General features: G+C 40.9%; 2 protein-coding genes across 2 annotated transcripts; both read left to right on the top strand.

Annotated features, from left to right (window-relative positions):
* Nucleotides 1-2,054: 2,054 nt before the first annotated feature.
* EAE97_010315 (uncharacterized protein) lies at nt 2,055-3,596 on the top strand (the record flags this gene model as incomplete). Its single annotated transcript, XM_038880830.1, has 1 exon — nt 2,055-3,596. The coding sequence occupies one exon, from the start codon at nt 2,055-2,057 to the stop codon at nt 3,594-3,596; it is 1,542 nt and encodes a 513-aa protein (XP_038728224.1).
* Nucleotides 3,597-9,417: 5,821 nt separating this feature from the next.
* Nucleotides 9,418-11,435, top strand: EAE97_010314 (uncharacterized protein; the record flags this gene model as incomplete). Its single annotated transcript, XM_038880829.1, has 7 exons — nt 9,418-9,460; nt 9,520-9,684; nt 9,757-10,352; nt 10,416-10,679; nt 10,743-10,904; nt 10,961-11,047; nt 11,098-11,435. The coding sequence occupies 7 exons, from the start codon at nt 9,418-9,420 to the stop codon at nt 11,152-11,154; spliced, it is 1,374 nt and encodes a 457-aa protein (XP_038728223.1). The 3' UTR covers nt 11,155-11,435.
* Nucleotides 11,436-12,687: the final 1,252 nt, after the last annotated feature.

The following is a 12,687-nucleotide window of genomic DNA, read 5'->3' as shown; positions in this document are numbered from 1 at the left end:
GGCAAACTATCAATATCATTTTCCCGTGATCAACAACTGTGGAAGGATGATCAAAACACCAGATCGTCAAACTCAGAGTCCCAAATTCGAAATATTGTCAGATTAGATCAAGTTAATTCCATCATATAATCACGAATGACCCGAGTCAAAACCACAAGCTAGGTGAGTAGCTGGGTTATGAACTTGGGTGTGATCTCCGGCAAGCTCTTTGTTATCATCATTCAATATCTGGAGGGTTTCAAAGGAATGTATGGTTGAGGGTGAGGTATCGTCGCTTGAAGATACAATGGTACATATCAAGGGAGTACCTATGGATGAGTAAAGGGCGACGTGCTTAAAAGTTCCGACTCATTTTCGAGAACGAAAGCTGGGAAACAAAAGATGGCCTGATCCGATTTATCGTAGGCAGATACTTTTGAAAAGACTCGGTGGTTTCTCATAATGGTGTTTGTTTCCACGGGTTTGTTCAGTAAGCCACAGTTCTCGACGCGTTTTTCGTGTAAGCTTCGAGATCGAAATGCCAAGATTTGAAAGACTGTTGTGTAATCCTGGATGTTTCTCCTGTTCTCGAATGATACAGATTGGTAGAGTTCGTAGAGTTTGTAAGAGAAAGATATCAATTTCCGTGAGTTAGGTGCATCAAAGTTAAAAGATTGACTTGTTGTTCAAAATACACACCCGTCTGTCTAGATGAATGTTTTGTGATGTAAACATTTTGATCAACAATAAATTGAGCCGCGTTTTCCACATGATATTCTGAGCAGAGGATGATTATGATACTAATCCTATTCACAATTAGTCAAATTTCTCATCCTAGTCATTTTCAAATTGTGTACATAAATGACCACTTCAACCCGGCTCCAAAGCTTTTCATTTCCATGCACATCACATATCGGATTCGCATATCGCATAGCATAGCACATCGCTCGCACATTGAAGAAACTTTACCTGGCTCGCTTCCATTGTTTAGGAAATTTTATGGAATGTTCGGAATGCTCGACCAATGACATTCCGAAAAAAATATATGAATTTGATCAGAGTTCATCCATCTACGAATTTGTCCTTTTATTCTTTCATTTGAACCAATCAATTTATTGTGTTGAATAATATACGAAATTCTTTTCGACTTCTCCTTTGAGCTATTGTCGTTTACCAGCCCAGCCTTCCTCGGTCTTCCTCTCTTACATACTTCCTCTTTACTGTTATCGCCTCACTCATTTCACCGCTCTACGATAAACGAACTTTGAAATCTCATCACAAGTTGATGAAGGAGAACCTTGAAAGTCTTTGATGAAGAAATCACTATCCAATATCTACCAGGAAAGAAAGGAGGAAGAGAAGAACAAAGGAGAAAGAATACGCACGCACACCTTCATCAATCTTTTCGCCTCCTATAGAGAACCGAGGTCCTTTCCTTCAAATCCAAAAGGTTGATACATGATAAGTATCAAAAGAGAGAAGCTCCAGAGAAGACTGATTGGCCCAAAGCTATTTCTCTCCTACTGTTTGTACTCGTAACTCGAATGAATTGAGTTCATCAAACAAACGAGATCTATTTCTTTAGTTCAGTACAGTTCAGTACAATATAGTACAATATAGTACAATATAGTACAGTACTGGTACCGGTATATATATACGGTGTACCTACCTAGGTATATATACATCTAATAAATCTTCCAGGAACCAGCTCACGGTCTGGTCCGTACTAGATACCATTCACAGTGGCAGAAAACAAGAGATCTTCACATCGATAATCCTTAACAAGAAGGCGAAAGGAAGACACCAAGATTTATTCTTTCATTGACTTCCTTCCTACTTTACAATCATTGGTCAAACATTAAAAGTCTTTTTCCCTGGTTATCGCTTTCCACCTTCCACCTTCCATCTTCCACCGTGTTATTAGCCTTGCATCAAATCGGATAATCTAACCTTCTTGACCTCTTATTTTACTTTACCCTATACCGAAATTATATTAACGTCGAAAATTATTCCTTTGAAAAATTCATTAAAAGAAAAAGAGAGAAATTAAGAAAAGAATACCTGGCTGGGTAAAAATGGATTCAACTTATACACCTCAATCGCCCGATTTATCAGGTTTCTTACCACCTGATGCCAATCCCAATAAACGTCAGCAAACCTTTCATCCATTCATCACTTCATCGGGAACATCATCATTATCATCATATGCACCTCGATCGCCGGGAATTCATCATTTTGGTAATGGCACTATAGGAACACCAACATCATCAACACCAACACCAACACCAACATCAACAACATCATCAAGACTTTCTCAACCAATACAACACCTAAATTATCCCCAAATTCAATCAAATCAATCACAGCAAGCACATCATCCACGATTCACTGCCAATAATCCGGGAAATTTAATGAATGAATTTCCAGAGTATAATACATTTCATACCACAAATCAATATATGCCACCAATTCCCGCATTACCACCTACACATTCTTTCGGAAGTCAAGGAACAAATTTAACCACTATTGGGACTCCTCCGACTACTGCGACAACTCCAACCACGGCCACGGCTCCACAATTTTACTACCCCTCTCATTCTCATTCTCATTCGGATTCTCTTTCTCTTTCCCATTCTCATTCTCATTCTCATTCTCATTCTCATTCTCATTCTCATTCTCATTCTCTTTCTCTTTCTCTTTCTCATTCCCACTCTCAGACCATCAAATCAAATTTGGTCAATAATAATAACAATTCACCCATCATTACATCTTCTTCTTCTTCTTCTTCCGCTTCTTCTCATTCACAACCACAACCACAACCACCACAACCTCATTCACAATATCTCGATCAATTTCACAATACCGAAGCGACATTATCTACTCAATCCCCTTACGATCATCGCATCCCTTCACCATTCACGCTGGGCAATGATCCAGTAGAGATATATCAGTACAACAATAACCCTCAAAATCCTCTCTATCACGAATCATATACAAATCAACTGGATACAACAACGCGACAACCTCGTCAATCACACGTCAAATCTCAACCCATTACCACCGCTTCATTCAATCAATCTCACACTCCTCAATACCAACCCAAGATGTCTTTCGCCATAGCACCTCAACCCCCCGCGGCTCCTCCTTCGAATAAAAATCCAAATCCAGATGGAATAGAAATCCGCACAAAGTTCCCTGTCGCCCGCATCAAACGTATAATGCAAGCCGATGAAGAAGTAGGCAAAGTCGCGCAAGTTACTCCGGTCGCGGTATCGAAAGCGTTAGAACTATTCATGATATCGTTAGTACAAGGCGCGGCAAAAGTGGCGAGGGAGAAGGGAGGAAAAAGAGTTACGGCAGGTTGTCTGAAGAGAGTGGTGGAGGAAAATGATCAATTTGATTTTTTGAGTGAGATTGTGGGGAGGGTTCAAGAGGTTGTGCCGGCGGCGAAGGAGGAGAAGGATGGAGAGGGAAAGAAGAGAAAGGCATCGGCGGCGAAAAAGGAAGAGGGGAGTGACAGTGAAGTGGAGCCGGAAGTGGATGCGGGTGAACCGAAGAAAAAAGGAAGAGGAAAGGGAAAGGGAGGAAGAAAGAAGAAGGTTGAGGCTGAATCTTAATGAAGAGGTTTCCGCCAAGAGGAAAGAATAAAATTACAAAATAACCAGTGTGCGAAATCAATACTTGGGATTGATAGAAGATCAATTTGCTTTTAGCTGGATGGATGGCTGGATGGATGGACGGACAGGCAAATGGGCGTTGGATGGGTGTGGCATATATATATCATACAGTACATAAATACATGTGGCGCTATGCGGTGGACTTTTCGACCTTTCGACATTTCGATTTCGATAATTGAAGAGGACATACTTGTGCCTTGTGCCTTGTGCCTTGTGATGCTATGATCTAGCGGATCAGCACACATGATTGATTAGCTAGAGCTATCTAGGTTGGATTTATATATTATACAATTCTTCACTACTTTATGTTTGGTTCGTTTGAAGTTTTTTTCTGGTGAAGTTATGTTATTGTTTTTGTTCTCTTGCTTCTTTGTATTCAGATTGATTTTTATTGAGTATTTGCTTGGTATTTATATCTCGTTCTCATTGCCTCCGAAGAGAAGGGGAATAGCGACTCTGCATCACTTCTCGAACCTGAAGGAAGAAATCAATACACTTTAAGGAGCTAATCAGTGAGTTGCAGGTTTCTTTTCTCTTTTTTTCTTTCATTTTTTACCTTTACGATGTCTGATGCTTTGTTTGTGGTTCTTGATGAAGATGGGGATGGGATGAGGGTGGGATGGGATGAGGGAGATCTGGATCTGGATTTCGATCTGGGATTTTGATGGTGTTGATGTGGATTTTGGTGTTAGGGTGAGGGTGGGTGTGAAGTGATATATGGATGAACGCATTTGCAGATATGTATATATATATATATTATTTGAGATTTGAGTTGAATGATAATTGGTAATTGGGAAAAGGGAGGAGGGAGGAAGAAGGGAGGGAGTAGAGGGAGTAGAGGGAGTAGAGGGAGTAGAGGGAGTAGAGGGAGTAGAGGGAGTAGGGGAGCTACATACTCTAGAAATTCGGATGGGTAAGAATATGGGTAAGGTTTGAATGAACACGGATGGTTGGGAATGAAAATGGGAATGAGAATGGAAAGATGAGGGTGAGGGTGATGGTGAGGGTGTTTGAGATTGAGATTGAGGTTATAGTCAGGATGGCGAGGAGAAAGAGGAGTAAAGGAAGGAAGGAAGGCTTAGTTTGGTTTGGTTTGGTTTGGTTTGGTTTGGTTTGGTTTGGTTGATTGATTGGAGAGAGGTTCAAGAGGCCTGGAAATGAGACGAGAGGATTGGTGCTTTGCGATGGGGAATTGACGCAGGAAGTAGTGACAAGTATTAGATTGGTGATGATGATGATAGTAGAAATATTAGATGTGATGCAATGTGATAATAGTAATAATTACTAATGGGAACACGGCAATGAAGATATTTAATCCGCTAGAAATGGTGATCTGATATCTTGATGGTTGTAGATACCTATATCATATTCTAATAGATTGATTTATTTCGTTTACATCATATCATATAATATCATTACTTCTACCTTCTAGCTTGAAATAAACCGCGTATAGGGAAGGTTATCTTTACTGAAAGTAATGAAGAGTGTGATTCATGAGTGTGTTTAGCTACTTAAGTTAAGTTAACGATTGTGAAGAATACTACGGTACGCAATCCTAGGTCTTCTAGTCCGTTGGGGTTATAATTTCTGTTGATCTTGATGGAGAGTGTGATGGGAGTGAGGTTGGTGTGAGATGGTGTGATGTGGGTTAGTGAATGGATTGAGACTTAGAGACCCAGAGTGTGAGGAAAACAGTTGTGAAGGCGCTGCATGGAATGCTGAGTGGTAAGCTATAAATCATACAAGGCTGGTAGAGTGGATTCGTCATGGAGTTTGCATGTGTGGAAAGTGAGCACGGAGGATATATAAAGAAAGGAACTGGGGGATCTAGATTCTTTTTGATATGAAGGGGAATAGATTTTATATGGAAGATTTCTCATGCTGCGAAGTGTGGCGATGAGATCTAAAGCATTTGTTAACATTGTTGATTTGAAATGGCATGGGAGTTTATGGGAGGTGGGTGTGGAAGGAGTGTCTGTATGAAATGAGATGAGATGAGATGAGACTTCGGTGGTAGTGGTGGTGGCAGTAGATATTGAGTGGCCAAGATAAATTAATCGACAATAAAAATAACAGCAGATAGAGAATATCATTGAATCATGCTCACACGGTACCCATTTCCTACTATTGATATCATTTTAATTCACTTTTCCATGTAAATCATGCTAAACTTCGAAGGAAACTTGTTTGGGAAGTATAGATGTTCTCATCAAACTGGTTATCCATCCATAACTTCAACGATCGCTTGGTCACCAGATGCCGAAGGTGGCGTTTCGTGAGCTCGGAGACTTCTGCGGAGATAGAGCTGTGGGGATTGAGAGTGGGATATATTTCAGAGATAGATTTGAGGACAAGGTCGTTGGTGATAGGGGGAAGAGGGGAAGGTGGTAGATTTGTGACAGCGGGGATAGATAAATCGATAGTGAGAGCTAGAGACAACTAGACTATTGACTATTGACTGCAAAGTCAATCCATATATTTCGACAGAAGTAGAGTCAAATATTGACCGTCAACAAACTTTCCCTACCACCCAAACCATTCATATCTTCTTCACACCTTTCGCCTCCACCCTCCAAGGATCAAACAAATTGTGAGTATCGTGTATACGTTCCTCCATATCCACAAGGTCCAGACATTGAAATGGTCTGTTCATTTTATAAGACTTGCATTTATTTCTGGAGTGAACACTGCAGGTGGCTGATATTTGTACAATAGTGTGGATTGTGGAACTTGAAGAGATGTGAAATAAGGTTACGGATATGTTAAGCGAATTCTCAAGCGGATGTCTATCATCTAGTACAATGTTAGTCGCAGAATGAATACATTGAGTCATTACTTACACACCTCACGCCCGAAATTTTTGGATTGTAGGTATAAAATCGTCTTAATAGCATTCTTCCACTAGTGCGCACAGATTTGCAGAGGAAATAGAAGCAGCAAAGTGAAACTTCATTGCCAAGGTATGGGGGTTGGTTTGAGAAGTGTGGAGTTGTCATGCCAGGTGTGAATATCGAGTATGGAGGGGAAAATCAAGTGGATATGATAATTTGATTAGCTTCCGTGAACAACAGGAAAATAGATCGGCGATGAAAACTTTTCGGTGAAGATGAAATGTATTTACCTAGTCTCTTATCTAATATTGGCAATGAGACTGAGAGAATTGTTATTGAAGCAGTGAGGATCTCACCGAGAAATTCTGGTTCTGGAATATGAGGTTAGGGGAATAGACGGTACTTCATCTCTCCGCTTTTGAATACAAATCCCTCGTAGTAACACATTGCTCATTCATTAATATTCGGGCTGGGACGATCTAATTGTTGACAAACGGAATAACGGGGTAAAAGATGATTTACATTTCGGGCGAGGGAAATCTGGGGAATCCAATTCTACTATACAAGTAGATGAGGCAGTATATTGAGCGTTGGAGTGTAGAATCATGGTTTTTTTCTCCTTTCATAATAGATCGGTGAGAGTATTCACTTGTAATGACTTAAATGCCTACAAATTGTTGTGTATTGGCGTCCGTTCCATACTACACATTATTTGGTTCTCACATAGACTCCTGGAAATTCATCTAAAATGTGAATAAATAGGGACTCTCATGGTAATATCCAAGCATCAAACCCCCTTCAAACTGAGCGACGTGCCTCCGTATGTACCAAAAGATGTCTACCAGAAGCAAGAAGGACTTTTTATATAAGGCAGATAGATCTAAGGAAGAAAACTTGACCATAAACGATGTTTAGATATGGCGAACTTATCAATGAATATTTATGGCGGCGAAAAGGAAGGCGGGTGGTGAGCGACAGTAAAATATGTTGTAGGAATCAAAAATTCCACTGCGTTCTTCCTTGCGATAGTGACTATTTCTCTCGACAATAAGGGTTTAAAATATCAGAAGTCAGTTGTTGAAGCACCTGTGAAGTATTCCAGACAAAGCTCACACACAAATTCATTCCGCTATTCAATGCAGTGCAATCAGTTCTTGTCAAATACCAGTTCCACAATGCTACGAAGTAATCGTCGAGCGATGCAAGTTTAATTTGGAATGAAATCATTGGCCACTACTATTTATATTGAGTTTATAGAAAGGGAGTAGTGCTGAGCCCGAAGTTCTGCGACTCTGGATAAATGTGACTACTCAATTATAGAGGTTTACAATATGCGCAAAAGTTTCCTCTCTACGAGGACTGAGAGCTATTAACTGGAAGGTATCACGCAACGGCCTAGAGCTACATAGATTACAACAACATCAGAAATGCCTCATAAACCATTCTCCAAGTCAAACTAACCGCATTGTCCTATTTTCTAATTCGCAATCGGTCAACCGCCCTACCCCACCAAATTTCAATAGTGAATCTGTCCCTTTGATATACAATTCCAAACAATTACGTCCTCTCAATGAAACATCCTGACTGATGGTGCAGTGGTTAGCTTGGCTGGCCACCTTGAATTGCTTCTGTAACTTCGACTTGGATGTTCATTGCCACAGACAACGATTTGCAAGGTTTCTGGGTCTCACTTGCCCGGGAGTGAGATTTCTTTTGCCATGTTTGTCAGTTCATTTTTTTTTCATGACTTTTTTCCCTGAGAAAGTGTAGACTTTTAGATGGTTTTTGGAAAGAAGATTTGAGCTTTGGAGCTTTCAAGCTACTATTTCGTCTTTTATTGTAATTTTTGGTTAAGTGATGATGAGTGGGTCATGAATGAGAAGCGAAAAGTAAGAGCGGAGTTTAAGGGGAGTGAATATGATGAGATGTGGGGCTAGCTGTGGCTTTTTGTATATTGAGAAGAAGATGTGGCAGATATGATTTTGATAATAGGTAAGTAATACAGATTCATCGTGAGATGCAAACAGCCAAAGGGTATCGCGAAAAGGATGTAAAAAGCTGAGTTTCCGTGAAGGATCTTCACGTCAAGCTCTTCGTGCGAACACCTCACAGTATCATAACGACCATGACCAAATTCCGCAAAATATTTGGTTCGATGATTGACCCTTGCGCCACAGTTAAACTACATGGATAAGAGCGTTTTCTCAAGAGCACCGTTGTTTGATTAGTCTCGAGATATGCAACAGATTACAAGACCCAGAATCTCTCATTCATATATTGCAGATATGATAAAGACTATCCACATGAAGCTTGTGCAGAAAGCCTTTCTGGTACTTGAGTAAAATCTCAAAAGGTATTTCGCCCTGTGAGGGCAAGATTGTAAAGTTTCCGCATATGGTGATAGCGCTGTCATCGTTAGCTAGCTGTATCCTTTATTTGACAAACTAAACGGTCTTGCGCTGGTCACGATTCTTATTCCTTCAGTCCGAAATTTGATACTCTCGGGTACGATACGATCTTCATGTACTGAATAATCCCAGGCGCAAGGTTTGAGATGACTGGGATTAAATCGTGGCTCATCAGACGACCTATGCCTAATTACAAAACCATGTGATGTTCGTAGCTTACAGTGCATAAAGCGTCCGCAGATTAGCCTGTCAAATCTGAATCTATATGTTCAAACTATAATGATGCCAACCTTGGAACCGCTTAATAAACGTTGGCCTCTTCGTAGATCAGAAGCGTTATTGAAAGTTCGTTTTCGGAAACAGCGCTCGAATATTAGTCATGCGCATCTTGACGAATTGTACCCCGAAGGGCGTAGCCCCACTACATGTGCAGTCAATAGATTATATATCTCATCACCTCATCATTAATCATAAGATCTTTCCCAAGCTCCCACGGCATTATCTTCAATTCAGTGCTTCAATATGGGATCTCAGACCCCCGAGGAACATCAACAAATTCCCGATGGTATGATTTTCAATCGCAAATTATATAATCAGAAATCGAAAGCTGACTTCGGAATCTAGCTTCTAATTCCGCCGAGCTCAAATCAGCCAACCAAAATCCGAAACCTTCTAACAAGGGTTCAAGCTCGGCTGATTTGGATCGTGGAATTATTGGTGACGATGATGGTGATGATGATAATGATGGTGTCGAAGAAAGATCTGGGGTGAATGGGCTTTTGTCTAATGGTGAGTTGCGATTTTCCGATCGGCAATCAACCATAACATTGACCTCAATAACAACTAACTATCTGTGTACAGAAAAGAAGAAGAAAAGAAAGAAGCCAAAGAAGAAGAACAGGCAACCAACGGAGCTTAAACAAACCAATCCACCACGTGTACTTGTTTCTAGCTTGTTTCCATCAGGATTTCCAAAGGGAGAACTTGTGCCATATGAGAATACGTCCCGTGTTACGGACGAGGAATCACGTTTCAATTCACGTCTCTGGGATGAAGGTTTTCTTGACGATTATCGTGAAGCTGCAGAGATTCACCGACAGGTTCGTCAATATGCGCAAAAAGAGCTCATCAAACCAGGAGCAAGTCTTTTGTCAATTGCCGATGGCATTGAGGATGGAATTCGTGCATTGTCTGGACATCAAGGATTAGAAACTGGAGATGGATTGAAAGCAAGTATGGGATTTCCCACCGGGCTCTGTCTTAACAATGTTGCAGCCCATTGGACACCAAACCCGGGTGGAAAAGATGTCATCCTGAAGAATAGCGACGTACTAAAAGTAGACTTCGGAGTGCAAGTAAATGGTCGCATCGTCGATTCAGCATTTACTGTCGCTTTCGACCATACGTACGATAATCTCCTGGCTGCTGTGAAAGATGCAACCAATACTGGCATCATAGTGCGTCACATCATTTGAAAGCATTAACTTTCATCCGGAATACACAAGCTAATAGGGTAATAGCACGCTGGTATCGATGCAAGAATGAGTGATATCGGTGCTGCTATCCAGGAGGTCATGGAAAGCTACGAAGTGGAGATCGGAGGAAAAGTTTTCCCGGTGAAATCCATTCGTAACATCACCGGTCATGACATCCTTCGATATCATATACACGGCGGCAAGCAAGTTCCCTTTGTCAAGAACAAGAATCGAGATAAGATGGAAGAGGGAGAAGTCTTTGCAATTGAGACTTTCGGTAGTACTGGGACGGGTTATCTACGAGATGATGTATGTACTGCAGTTGGCTTTCGTTTCTTGATCTCTTGAGGATGTGTTCTAATGATATGATAGGTCGGTATCTATGGTTACGGACGAAGTGACGATGTCACAAGCGCCAATGTACAGCTTTCGTCCGCCAAGGCTTTACTCAAAACCATCGACGCCAATTTTGGAACCTTGGTATTCTGCCGCCGCTATTTGGAGCGTCTTGGAGTCAAAAATTATCATCTCGGGGTATGTGACTGATCGTCGCCGTTATGCGCTGAGAGATTATTAATGACTGTGCATAGATGAGACATTTGATAAACAATGAGATAATCGAGTCTTACGCTCCACTTGTCGACGTAAAGGGCTCATATACAGCACAATTTGAACATGTAAGAAAATTCTTGCAGAACTATCTTCTAAAGCTAACCATTGGTCCCAGACAATTCTGCTCCACAGTGGTGGTAAAGAAGTTATCAGTCGTGGCGACGACTATTAGGCACTGGCATTTTCACTTGCGATTGGATCTTTCATTTACATACTTTTCATTCTTAAATAGAACTTGTGTATTCAACATACTCCTGTTCGCTTACTTCCAGCTATCATATCCATGTTCGGATGTCGGTCATTATCTCTAGCATACCTATAGCCTTTGTTTTCCAGACTAGCTAAAGCACAACTGCGCTATCCACACATCGTCTCTATTTCTCTTCTTTCTCAATCTTCCTTTTGGCCGAACACCCACGGTAATATGGTTGCTATGTTCATGAAGTTCGGTGATTTGGTGAAGTTTGGTGATTTGGTTAAGTTTCATGATTTGGAATGATGCTGTCACAACCCCCGAGCTTTGAAGTATTTCAAATCTTTTAATCCCATTTCCGGACAATGATAAAGCTATCTCTAAGATGTCTCCACTTAAGGATCTAATCTTACAATGATTAACTTGTTTTCATACTAGCTTTGCTCACATACAATCAATACATCTAGATCCACATCTACTATCTATGCCAAGATCTCCATACAAGGGTTCGCTACTCTATCTGCGTAATCAAAAACCAGCATGCACTAGACCCTGCCACACAGATCTGTAGAAATACCGACAAATGTGTGCTGATGTTATGGGACAGGGTCTTGCACAGCGATAGCGTGATCTAGAATGTTCACAAGCAAACTGCACCTCGCCGTAGATCATCCTTCATACACGACTCACGTGATGTATAGGATGTATAGTGCCGGTGTGTAGTACCGAATAGGAACAGTCCTTGATTCGAAGGATGGTGTCATCCTTGTTTAGTGTGCAAGGTTGATTATGAAGCAAAGGCTGACTGTGGGTACAATTTATGTGCATATTACTAGTTGGGCTTCTTTTCTCCAGAATTATTTTCTAGTTTTCTCACTGTCCTTAGTTTTGATCTTAAAGTTAAGCTTAAGCTTAAGATATCGACATCTATAACACCATTTCGACTTTTCACGCTGAACAGCCCACAAAGATTCACATAAGTTCCAGTAAAGGTGGTCAGACTTGAATGATTGTTTTATTCAGCGGCAAGTAAATTCACTTTGCGTCTTTCATGTTTGATGATTCCGAGCTTTTAGGAATTCTCGTCTTAACCAAACTTTTCGAGTAGTTTGCCATGAGCGGAGACAGCTCGTGCTTCCGAATCAATAGGTCAGGGCAATTCATTTGATGCCGCGATGACACGAAATTACGATGCATTGGCGTCAACACTTTTAGGAATGTCGCGATATTGATGTACAGGAAAGTGAACAAGATTTATCGTTGATTGTTCCCGATTCATACACTTGCACTTCAAGCTTGCGTGTACATCGTCTGAATACCCAGGTCTCTAAGATCTGCCCTGATATTGATATTTAAAATCTCGGTGCCGAAATAAACTCAAATTGCGATATACCCCACGTCCATGATGTGTAGCTCCCACTCCCTTGGCATATATGAGGTAATGACATGCCTGTTGTCAAATACTTTTTTCTTCAACTTTCACATGGTGTTACATGAGGCCGAGAAAACACC

Source organism: Botrytis byssoidea (genome assembly GCF_014898295.1).
Source record: "Botrytis byssoidea strain MUCL 94 chromosome Unknown BBYS_027, whole genome shotgun sequence".
NCBI lineage: Eukaryota > Fungi > Ascomycota > Leotiomycetes > Helotiales > Sclerotiniaceae > Botrytis > Botrytis byssoidea.
The sequence above is the reverse complement of the archived record's forward strand: the minus strand, read 5'-3'. Positions and strand labels throughout refer to the sequence as shown.